Source organism: Anser brachyrhynchus, assembly GCF_964034855.1.
Source record: "Anser brachyrhynchus genome assembly, chromosome: 2".
NCBI lineage: Eukaryota > Metazoa > Chordata > Aves > Anseriformes > Anatidae > Anser > Anser brachyrhynchus.
The window spans coordinates 56137911-56150520 of record NC_137695.1 but is presented as its reverse complement, the minus strand read 5'-3'; the positions used below and the strand labels follow the sequence as shown (position 1 = coordinate 56150520).

The 12610-nt window shown below is 37.0% G+C and overlaps 1 protein-coding gene across 2 annotated transcripts in view; it reads left to right on the top strand.

Moving 5' to 3' along the window:
* ADCY1 (adenylate cyclase 1) overlaps positions 1-12610 on the top strand; it is a 171015-nt gene that overhangs the window by 32037 nt on the left and 126368 nt on the right. Inside the window, exon 2 of one of the 2 annotated variants that reach the window (XM_080578210.1) lies at positions 11222-11371. The exons of the other annotated variant lie outside the window; for it this stretch is intronic. Within the exon in view, the coding sequence (XP_080434336.1) occupies positions 11222-11371 (150 nt within the window). The remainder of the gene's footprint in view (positions 1-11221; positions 11372-12610) is intronic. 2 annotated transcript variants of the gene reach the window in all.

Genomic DNA, 12610 nt, shown 5'->3' with positions numbered 1-12610 from the left:
CGATTGCTAGCCCTTGTTCTCATGAGAGATTTCAGCTTTCCAGATGTCTGCTGGAAATACAGCACAGCAGAGAGGAAATAGTCTAGGAAGTTTCTAGAGTGTGTGGAAGATAAATTCCTGACACAGCTGGTGAGTGAGCAACTAGGGACGGCACCCTGTTGGACCTTTGTTTGTGAACAGACAAGGACTTGTGGGTGATGTGAAAGTTAGAGGCTGTTTTGGGCATAGTGATCATGAATTAACAGAGTTTTCAATTCTTGGAAAAGTAAGGAGGGGGGTTAGCAGAACTGCTACCCTGGACTTCCAGAGGGCAGACTTTGGCCTATTAAGGAGATGAGTTGGCGGATTCCCTTGGGATGCAGTCCTGAAGGACAAAGGAGTCCAAGAAGGGTGGACACTCTTCAAGAAAGAAATACTAAAGGCAGGAGCAGGCCATCCCCACGTGCCTAAAGACGAGCCGGCATGGAAGAAGACCAGCCTAGCTGAACAGAGAGCTATAGCTAGAGGAAGAAAAAGAGGGTTTATGACCTTTGGAAGAAGGTGCAGGCCACTCAGGAAGACTATAAATATACCATGAGGCTGTGCAGGGAGAAAAATAGAAGGGCCAAAGCCCAGCTTGAGCTCAATCTGTCTACTGCTGTTAAAGACATTAAAAATATTTTCATAAATACATAAACAAGAAAAGGAGGACTAAGGAGAATCTCCATCCTTTATTGGATGTATGGGGAAACATAGTGACAAGAGATGAGGAAGAGGCTGAGGTACTTAATGCCTTCTTTGTCTCAGTCTTTAGTAGCAAGACCAGTTGTTCTCTGGGTATGCAGTCCCCTAAGCTGGTAGATAGGGACGGGGAACAGAATGAAGCCCTCATAATCCAAGAGGAAATGGTTAGCAACCTGCTAAACCACTTAGCTGTATGCAAATCTATGGGGCCAGATGGGATCCACCAGAGGGTGCTGAGGGAGCTGGCCAAAGGGCTCACCAAACCCTTTTCCTTCATTTACCAGCAGTCCTGGCTATCAGGGGAGGTCCCAGTCAACTGGCAGCTAGCAAATGTGACAACCATCTACAAGAAAGACTGGACGGAGGATCCAGAAAACTACAGGCCTATCAGTCTGACCTCAGTGCTGGGGAAGCTCATGGAGCAGATTATTTTGAGTACCACCACGTGGCACTTACAGGACAACCAGGTGATCAGGCCCAGTCAGCATGGGTTTATGAAAGGCAGGTCCTGCTTGACAAACCTGATCTCCTTCTATGGCAAGGTGTATCTCATTTGTAGTCAGAGTAACAGTCCTTGTTCCTTACCTGTCATTCTCATCCATTAAAAAAAAAAAAAGAAGTCTGAAACAATATGCTATTTTTTTCTCTGAATTTGGCATCATATCAGTAATTCTGAGCACCATATTATTCTTTAGCTTGTTTCCTGAGCTGAGAAGTCGTGTTTCAGCTCCACTGTTTAGAATTATTTTCCTACTTTCCTGTTTTATTTCTCCTTTTACCCCCATTTATTCCTCCTCTTCTAAAAACATATTTGCTTTACTTCTTGTTTTCTTTTATCATCCTTCATTTTTTTAAAAAAATATTATTTCAAGATTTTATTTATTTCTGCAGTTCACCTTAGTGTTTTTAAGTGTTTGGCATTCATAATATTGTGAATTTTTGCAAAAAAAAAATATATATATATATATTTACATTCAAATGATGTTGCATTAAAATAGAACCAAACTTACACAGGCCAAAAGATCATATAACCCAAGAAATTATTTATCATGTTCTCTCATGATATTTCTTCTAAAATATCCTGTTGCTCACAAATTATTCATATTATTCTTTCTCTAAGGTCCTGATCCTGCAATGAAGTGTGTATGAATCATTTAGGAATGACTCCCAACCATAGAATCACACCTGCATTTTTTGGTGCACTCAGATTATTTTTAGTCATACATCATAGGGATTTTCTAACAATAAACTTGATTTTTTCAGGAATGTTAACTGAAAATCAGGATAGTTTGGTTCTTTAGAATTCCTTTGACTTGAAATCATTGACTGATCAATTCAATTCTTAAGTAGAAGAACAGCCTCTTATTTTCCTAGTAAGTTTATCAAGTGCAGATGGAACTGGAAATATGTATATATTTTAAATCTTCCATCAACTTATTGATTATAGATGACATAGTGTATTGCTGGTTTCTCTTTGCAAAAATATACTTTCATAGTTGAACAAGAAAATGGCTAACTTTCTCTGTATTTTCTGCTTAAATTGCTGTTTTTCAACTTTGTGAGTATTAAAGCTCTCAAGTGCCAACACTGAGAGAAGATACCATAGATTAAACGACCATGCAGAGTGGAAATCTCATTATCTGAAGAGACAGCTTTTTGTAAAGCTTGCCTTGCAAGTTGTAAAGCGTAACAGGAGAAAAGTAAACAGGCTCAGTGTAGTAGTTTCCTCAAGGCAAACACTTTCATCTTTTCAGGACATTTGACCAGAAGTGACATCATTCACCAGCTGCTTCAAATATCTGCATGAAGAGGAAAAAAAAAAAAAAGCAGAGACACAAGAGGACATTTGTCAGGTCTAGCAGGCAATCTATCTGGCAGAAAGGGAAGCTGATTGAGATCAGTTTCATCTTAATGAAGTTATGTTTTCACTTAGCACTACACAGGCAGCCAGATCAACAGCATATGCACTTTATCCTCTCTTTATCTCTGTCTGCCTTCATTTATCAGGAAAAGGACCAGGTGTTTCTGCAGTAAGAACCAAGGCTTCACAGTATAGTAAATCATTTAATTTGCAGGTGAGTTGTTAGAAGACTTCTGTATACTTCTAGACATTTTTGAGGTGAACATTTTTAGTGACAAAAATAAATGTGAGACCCATTGCTTAATATGAAAAATGTGTACCTGACAGTGCCTGAGTCACAAAAAATGACTCAGATTTGCTCGACAGGTCCATCAATAACCCATTTCAATGTCATTTCCCAATAATAGATTAATTACAGTGTAATATTTGGACAGCTGCTTGAATTTACTCTGTGATGATTTTTCTCAGCCTGTAATCATACCTAACTGATTTATTACTGACTTCGGAACCTGGTTGTAGCCATGGCCCTCTCCCAGATACTCAGTGAAATCTTGAGAAAGCCCTGAAGCTAAATTAAAATAACAACAATAACAACAACAACAAAACAGCAACAGCAAAACAAGAACAACAACAAGAACAAGAACAACAAAAAACACTTTGAGGTTTTAATGCTGGGTGTTACATTTCCCAGGTTTTATGCATCTGACTTTCCAGGAGAAAAAATAAATCCCTCTTTGGAAGTATCCTGTGTACAGCACAGGAGAACACCATTGCAGTACCAAACAGATGGTGTTTTTGCAGCATTTGTAATATGCCCTGGGATAGTATTTCATCCCCAGTGGCACAGCTTCTAGGCTTGACAAGAATGAATGTGAACTACTGGAGAGCAGGGCTGGGACATGGAAGATCCATGTTTTGTAATCAGCTCTGTCACTGGCCGGCAGAATTACTCCCCCTTTCTGACTAAGGTTCAGTTTCCCAGCACTGTATATTGGCAAGGCTTTGTAGAGCACGTCTGAGTGCCCCTTGAAAACTAAACTAAAGCTAACTAATGAAAGATCCTGAGTGAAAAGCTGGAAATGCGCATCAGCTGCCAGAGCATGCAGAAGCCTGATGAGTACTTATCAATATTCAGTAAACCAGATTCTGTTAGAGGGACACTATGGAGTATATTTTACAGATAGTAAGATAACCAAATCATGCCATTGGAACATAAGACTGTGCTGAGTTCACTTTGCCAATGACACAAACATTCAGCTGTGAAATGATCGTGGCAGGGAGACTCAGAAGGAGGCTGTTGCACTCTTCCTTCTGGGTTGTTACTAAAGCAATCTGAAAACATAGTGCTCTTTGCTGAACTGAAGTCATGGCCTTGTTTTATGCCTTTAACAGCTATACACTAGATAAGAAATGTGTCCTATCTACAGCAGCCAGGTGCCAGAATGAAGCTGCTACGTACCATTTCTCAGCCATTCACAGGACTCCAATGAAGAAAAATTGCATTTAAGATCTGAAGGTCCAGTCACCTAGCAACTCTAGTTCCAAAGAACGTCTCAAACTAGCTTGGACTGTATAGCCCCACAAGTCATTATTTTTGTGTATAGTTATTACAACTTTTAAAGAAAATCATATATATTAAGATGTTCAGATGAATCTTTGCATGGGAACAAGTCTTGAAAAGGAACCAGATATTGCATATAACAAATACAAACAAATGTTGGACAATAGTTTTCTGTACTATGCTGTAATTCCATAACATAACATTGTACTGACAAATGCAGAAAGGGGAGAAAGCTGCAGATTTTTGTTTGATGCAGAACAACTTCAGGGACTGATCTCCTGGCCTTTGTCAAACAAGTGCAAATTACATGCTCAAGTTAATAAAAATATGCAGAATGTAATTTCTACAGAAATTATTTCAAACAGCTTTGGCAATGTATTCTTTTGTGATAGCTAACAGCTATTTACAATGCTTGAGAACAATTGCATTATCAAAACAACAACAACAACAACCACCACCCACAAAACCAACCGTAACAAACCACCCCGAAGCACTAAGCCTTATTTGTTCTATGGTGATTTACCAGTTACTAGAGAAGAGTGTAAGGGCAAACTCAGGAAAGAAGCATAGGAAACACATGCATCTCTTCTCTCAGCACAGAGAAATTTGTGGAATATGACATAGTCCAGTTTGCAAGAATATTTTTACTTTTTTTGTGGGCAGCTCATCGTGTCAGATTTTCTCAGATGGAAGTGACTGAGACCATATAATTAGATTTAAGTTATATGAACCTGCAGTGGACCTGATGCATACTCTGGACTTCAATACCATAATATAACAGCAAGAGAAAGCTACGCTGTGATATCATCATATCATATCTGACAGCCTTTCATAGCCTCTCTCATAGTGAAAAACCATGGAGATCATCCAGTTCTCGTGTGCACCTATGCTTGACAGATCTGTCTGGATGAGTGGGAAATTGTTTTGGCTTCATATATAATATTCTTCAGATATTCTTTTCTGTCCCCAGTAGCCCCAGTAGTTATGTTGGCTTTGGAGAGAATTTGTTGATGTGCGTACATGTAACCTGCAATTATTTATCTGCAAGATCTGCATTGATATATGAAAATATTGCTAATTTAACTGGATTTAAAGATATAAACATGAAACCAAGAGAAATAAATTAAATTTAAAATGTTCTTCACATGCTGTCAGGAATCAACTCACAAAAGAATATTAATATTCACATGTTGTGTATAACAACAGAGACAAATCAGATCATTTTCTTGTTGTTTTTTGAAATTTCTGAAATGCAACAGCTTAGTGCTATATACTTGGCAAGCTTCAGATGTTAAAGCTATAAATAGTTGGGCCAACCATTTCTAAAAGAGTATTTTTGTGTTTAGAACTTTTTTTTCTGGACTCAGTTTGCCCTTCAGTGCTAGCCCTGACATGCACACACTAGACAGTTATGATGCAGAACAATTTTCACCCATCATTGGATGATTGGTAACTTCCATGTTTGCTGCTGCATGCTCATCTATAAAACAGGGTTTGACCACACGAATGAGAAAACTAATGGCTAGGAAGGCTGAGGCTGATGCTTGTCCAGGCTTACTTGTCACTAATCCCCTCTTAGCGTATGCTATAGATTCTGGAGGGGGTGCAAATTAAGAGGTGAACCATGGAGAATAGCACAGCAGAACACGTTTTCTTAGTATGTTATATAAAGAAACTAGGACAAAAACTAATAGAAGTAAGAGAGGACTGTTTATTCAAAAAGGGAATACATTTGTTTAATCTGGAGATTTGTTTGGCTGACTTCTTTGGTACCAGGGCATAGTTTCTGGGACACAGCAAGAGCTAAGGAGCAATTCTCTGCTCCTGTGATATGCCACTTCAGCAAAAGGAGGAAGCAGAAGTAGTAACTAAGTGTTCTCAAAAGGTTGCAAAGTGAGTTAAGTAAATGATTTAACAAAGCCATGTCAAGACCAAGAAGCAATTGCACTTTCTCTTCTACGCATTCTTGTTCTGTAAATAAAACACTGCTGTAATTTTCCATAACTGGAAAAAGAGAAATTATTTTTATTTAAACTTTTGAAGGGTCTTGTTCACGATATCAACAATTTCAATGAACAACACAGTATTGCTTTGCTCTTCAACCATTGTAATGGACGAAGCACTGACTCATTTTGGTAATCTTTTTATGATCTTTTTATGACTCCTTAGAGGCATGCCTCACAATAGACATTTATATCTTAGAATAACTCATTTCATTGCTATGTCTAAGTGTTTTGACAGAATGAGTAAATGTTACATTATCTGCATAATAGAAACAACTGTGGCACAGAAATTACTTGTAGTTGAACTCAATCAACACAAAGAACTGGAAGTAGAATTCAGGCCCTCCATACCTTTATTTTTTTTCAGATCTCTGAGGGTTAAGACATGTAAGAATCATCTTGATCTTGTGTTTTTTCAGCAGATTTCAGCCTTCACCTGGAGCAGCTCTCCACGTATACTACCTATTCCAGTCTCCTTTATTTTTTGGGACACTATGTTAAACCATGATGCTGATAAATTAAATATTGATTTTAGCTACTGAGTTATGATTTGGGAGTGGTTACTATAGAAATTCATTTTCAGTCCCACTCAAATCACAAACCCAGAAAGCAGAATGAAGTTCCTTAAGTTTTCTTCTCTAATAATTTATACTTCTCATTTAGTCTACTTCAGTTGGGTATTTTAATATCCATTCATATGAATGTCACCTTGTAAAAAAGTATTCAGATGATCCAGAAGCCATTTACACCTTAGTGAAGTAGCCTTATTTTTCTGTGAGGCAATTTTGTGAGACAAACAGAAAGCAACTCCATAGTGGAAACCAGCCTCAGGTTTGAACTGTCTACTATGCTACTGTTCATCTCATAGCAAAATTAGACTGTTGAGAAAACAGAGTCTTCTTAAAAGGTAATTAATAGGTCATTTGCAGACAGAGTTCTCAACGTTTAAGAGAGAGAAAGAACATGAATGAACATACACATAAGTTTGTTGCTTTGAAGGAAAAAAAAAGTGGAGATAGAATATATCTAGAGTAGCAGAGAGAGAGAAAAAAATTTTGAGAGACACTTTGAAGAGTCTCTCAGCTAAACCCAAGGGACATTCAAGAAGTGGGAGATGACTATGAAAATAATGATAATTATTAATAATAATAATAATAATAGCAGCTTATTAACTGAACTCTTTGATCCCTGTGCACGTGTATGTGTATCTCCAGAATTACTTGCCCACTCCTTGATGGGAATTGCTCCACTGCATATTCGGAATTCCCTACCAAATTCCTTACCAAAACTAACTTTAGACCCAAGTAAGTCAATGAAGAAAATACAGGAAGAATAGAAATTAGGTTAAAGTACCTGCTGGAGCTGTCAGTCCCTCTTCAGTGACTAGACAGCTTATAAGAACTACCTTTCCGTGTCAGAAGTGTCAGAAGTCTGCCTTTGATAACAACCACTAGAGTGAGCACAAGGAACCATGGCAGACAGTCTATCCAGAGATGGAGGTTGTACCCTGCTAAGATATAGAGAAGCTTAAAGCTCAAGGTGCTCAATGCTGCTAAGTGCAGCATACTTCTTGCAGAGGATAAGACAGCAATCAAAACTGGAAATTGTCTTTCATGTCTCTGAAGCATTTTTGTTATTCTGGCTGGCCAATTATCGCAGTATGGGTAACAGTTTGAAAGAAGTCGTACAATAAAAATATCTTTAAATTACTTTGTGTTACATTAAGTAAATTATTCCTTCTGTAGTTATGTAAATAGGAGATGGTGGTGAAATCTGAAGAACACTCTTTTTGATACTAAGCAGCAATATAATGAATAATGTAGAAAGGTTTTAAAATGAAACTCCTTGATATTTCAGCAGTTTCAGATGCTTCAATAAATCTTAAAATCGATTTGTGTTAAAAGTATGTCTCTCGGTCTTTCCTTGATTTATGTCAGATAATGTGTGTAAGTTATGTTTATATAGAGAGCAATATACGTGCTTACATATTGAAATGAAAGGGACTATGGGAGTGACATATATTTGAGAAACCTACAGAGAAGAATGTATGTAGTTTGCAATTGAGGAAAAAGTAGTAAATACGCAGAAAGATTGTGGAGGGGAAGAACTCCTACCTCAGGAGACAATCTGCCCTACTTTCTTTTCTCACATTTTGAAATCTATGAATCTTTTACTTGCTTTATCACTTCTCATGATTCCCCACAGGCCAGAACTGACAGCTAAGCTGTTTTATCTTAAAGTATCCAAAGCATGTTGGAAAATTTCTGACCCTGCTGAGTCTGAAAGTGGTTGCATGATTGCAGGAATCCACCTTTTGGTTACCTCAAGTCCAGGTGATCATCATTGCTTGAGTGAAATCATAATAGCAATCACAGAACATCTGATAGGTTGTTAAAATATATTTTACTGCTTTCAGTTGAAGACCAGAAACCAAGTTGACACTTTTTTTTTTCTGAAAGTAATTATTTATGTTTTAAGTCACTCCAATATCAGTACCTAAAGATAGTATTAATTTTGCAGCATTATTAACTGCTATTTTCTATATATACAGGGTCAAGCAGTTGCTTTGCCTGTAACACTTGATTGTTTATTTTTTTTATCTCTGTCTACTGCCTCCAAATATGGCCTTTACAAATCCTTTCTGTTTTTATTCCACTGAGCTTCTAAGAATTAGCTTTACAGCGTACTGTTGTCGTTACATTCAAGCATGACAAAATGCAGGGGTAAGGTGAGTATAGCAGCATTGGTGTGTCTAAAAATAGGGTTATACTGGAATTTCTACAGAAATTTTAATTTACTGGTACTTAATTTCTGCTGAAAACTGTTATATCTCAAACAGGCTTGTGTGATGAAGCAAAATAAAGCATGATAGGAACTGCTGACTATGCTCATCTCTTTCATGAAATAATGTTTGTGTGCTGCTTTTCATCTTCAAAATTTTACATTTCTATTACTACTTATAAGAATTGGCATACAAGTAACCAGTACATGAGATTATTAGATTGAATTTCATCTGACTGATAACATTTGAATCCACATTTTGCACTTCTCAAGAGGAAGCCACAACACCATTCTTTAATCATATTATCTCTTGGGAGATAAGTGTTTCTTTTTGGATATCTGAGGAGAAAGGAAACACTAATGCTAGGGACAGATCCCTTTTGTTGTTGCAGGTTATCATTTGATTTTGTGCTAGTGAGAATTTTTGAAGGAAAATGGTTGGTGTTGTCCTCTTAGTTCATCACAACCAGATATTAAGGAAAAAAGCTGGAGGAATTATGAATCCATGAAGGTCTGGAAAACCCACCAAATGGATCTTTCAGTTCACCCTATTATACTGAGATCACAGGAGATGTAGATGTATTATTACCATCATTTACACATGAGAAATATATTTCTTATTTTTGTGAGATAAAACGTTTCCCAAGGGCTCTCAAAAGTCAGCAGGAAGTTTCTGGATATCATTCTGAATCTTTGCTTACCCTATTGGCTGAGTTCTAGCTTTCAGCCCTACACCCATGAAAGCTGGTAAGCATTCTCTACAATGCACCATTTTTTTCCACTGGTTTTATTATTTATTTTTTTAATTTGATTGTGTTGTTGGCACAGCTGGCCTCACCATGCAGTGCAAACGTGGGCAGTGGGCTTCTCTTTGGTTTACAGTAGCACAGCATGCAACATTAGAGATGTACTAGCTAGAAATATATACCGTGAAATGAGAAATAAACATCAGTTATATGGTCTTTACGAACAATTTTAGATGCATAGGAATTTTACATGATTCATGTTATTTACTGTAATGTCTTTCTTTGTTCTTGTTATAACCCATCTTGGCAAATTTAACTGCCAACTGAAATTTTGGAATTCCTGAGTTCCATGAATCCTCATCAAGACTTTTTGGTAATTAAGGTTAATATGAAGAATGAGACTCAAAAGGTAGTAGGTAAATAGGACTCTTTGCCTTCTTTCTAAACAAACATTGCATTGCAAAATTTACTATCTAAAGACACTTAGATAATGCAAGTTTTCATTAACATCCTTACTCTGTAACTGTATCATGGCTTCAGATATCAGAGATGCAGTGAGAAACTTGGATGAACTTGGATTGGGTTGTTTTGGGTAGGGAAGTGGTATGCAAGCCAGTGTTGAGTTACTTACATTAGTTTAATTAACTTTACTCACATATCATAAAAAGAAATAAAAATAATCAGAAGGTCAGTTGGATCTTTTATGTGTTGTTCATCAAAGCACCATTCATGGAAGTAATTCCAAGGTAATTCATTGCTCCTGCTATTAGCATTTCCATGTGTCTTGGCTTGTGTAGATGGTACAAGCATTTTGTGCACCATTTGAAAGCCCTTGGCATCTTCTGGCAGGTACACTGACTAATTGCATCAACAATATTTTGGGGAGACTTCTCAAAAAAAAAAAAAAGCTCAGTAACAATATGGATGTGGGGAGAGATTTTCCAAGTGCAAACTTAACAATGTGAAAGCTTGGGGTACCAAGCAATAAGTTTTGATTTTGCATTACCAAGTAATACATTTTATATTTCATTGTTTTACTAAGTAATACATTTTGATTTAGTTACAGATTTTGACAGTGCCTCACTTCTCAACTGTAAAAAAAGGAACAATAATTTTCCTAAATTACTGGGGTATAGGATACAATTTCTGTCTTATGAGCATCATGCAATTAATTAAATGCTGAAGGTACTAGTCTCCTTACTAGATAGATAGATCTTCCAATGAACTGATGAAAGAACTGGTGCTGCATGAAAGTGATAAGCTATAGATCATCATAGGAGAAATTCACTTCAGCACATGTAAAGTTCTGTATCATGCAATATTGCCTGCTTGGATTTGTGGTAGCTGCTATTATTGTTTCTCTACAATTGGGCTACGAGAAAGGGTTTCAGTGACATGACTAGCAAGGCAGAATGTTTTGAAGAACATGCTTTTCTTTTCAATTTATTTTGCTGAGCAGAAATGTAAAATAAAATAACTGAATAAAAAAAAAAAACACAACAACTGTATTTTAAAATATTCATTTATTTTTCTTTCTTCCTTACAGCTTGTGGCCAATGCAATCCTTTTTGTCAGTGTAAATTTGTATGGGGTCTTTGTGAGGATTTTGACAGAAAGGGCTCAGAGGAAGGCATTCCTTCAGGCCAGGAACTGCATAGAGGACAGGCTGAGGCTGGAGGATGAAAATGAAAAACAGGTCAGTTTCTAAGACTTTTTTCTTTTTCTCTGTTTCTTCTGAGATCATTATAGTTACATGAACTGGAGGTCAGGACATTGCTGCTGAGTGTATGGTAGGAAGTGTGTGCATTTCTACCATGAAGGAAGAATGCTTCCTCCCCCGCCTGCCTTAGTTCTTTCTTCTCAACGCATGCAAGTGTTTCACGCTTCATCACACATAAAAGGTACAGTCTTACCACACAGCTACCATAAGCTCCAACACCAGAGTGAATGTTTTTTAGTGCTGAGGAAAAGCTAACAGACTACTGCATACTACTATATATGTATGTATATTCCCCCCCCCCCCCCCCCACGGTTAATATTGGGTAGGTGTTAGATATGCTGTAAAAATTTCTCTCCTGTGTGCTATATCCTGTTTACATTCATGACACATAAGAACAAAAGATGTCCTTACATTTTGGGGAGAAGGAACTACATTGATATATATATGGATAAGAATCATAACATTCTATTCCTTTTCTTAAAGCCACATTAATTAATTTGATGTTTTATTTCACACAGTTGAATCAGTCTTCCGAGTAGTTTTGGAAATGATGAGAAAAACTGCTATATTGCAGAGCTTTCTGTTCAGATAATACTCAGAGGTTTGAATCTTAAACCCACTAACAGATGTTGATTCTGTAAACTTTGAATCAGTCTGATTTTTTCTGTCTACGTGATAATAGAGGTACATGCTTTGCAGCTCTGAAGCTCTTTAGCTTCATTGACTTCTGTGGAATTATGGTAACTTATGCCAATAGAGGAGTTAAGTGGTATTCAAACCGTACTATAGAAGATGTTGGTGTTCTCAAAGCATGAGTGCTTCACACACTTCGCTTCCAATTTCCTATATTGAAATAATGTAGGTGCTTAAGAACTGTCCTGATATGGATTTAGTGAATACATTTTTATGACCTAAATGTACATAAGTAGATGTCTTCTTTGAACAAGTTTATGTCTTTGGTGGCCACGTAAGAATGGCATTAACATTAAAGACTTTAGGTTTGATTCTGGGCTTTTGTAATCTCAAGCTGAGGATTTTCAAAGGCATAAATGTGCCAGAAGTGAAATTTCATGGGGTTTAGGCAACTGTTTGCCATTTATGCATCTGAAAACCTGCTTCTGGGATCCAACATGAAAATCATACTTGACTTCTTTGTTTCTGTATTTAGAACGTTAACGTTATATCTTATTTTATATTTTATCCATGCATATATAA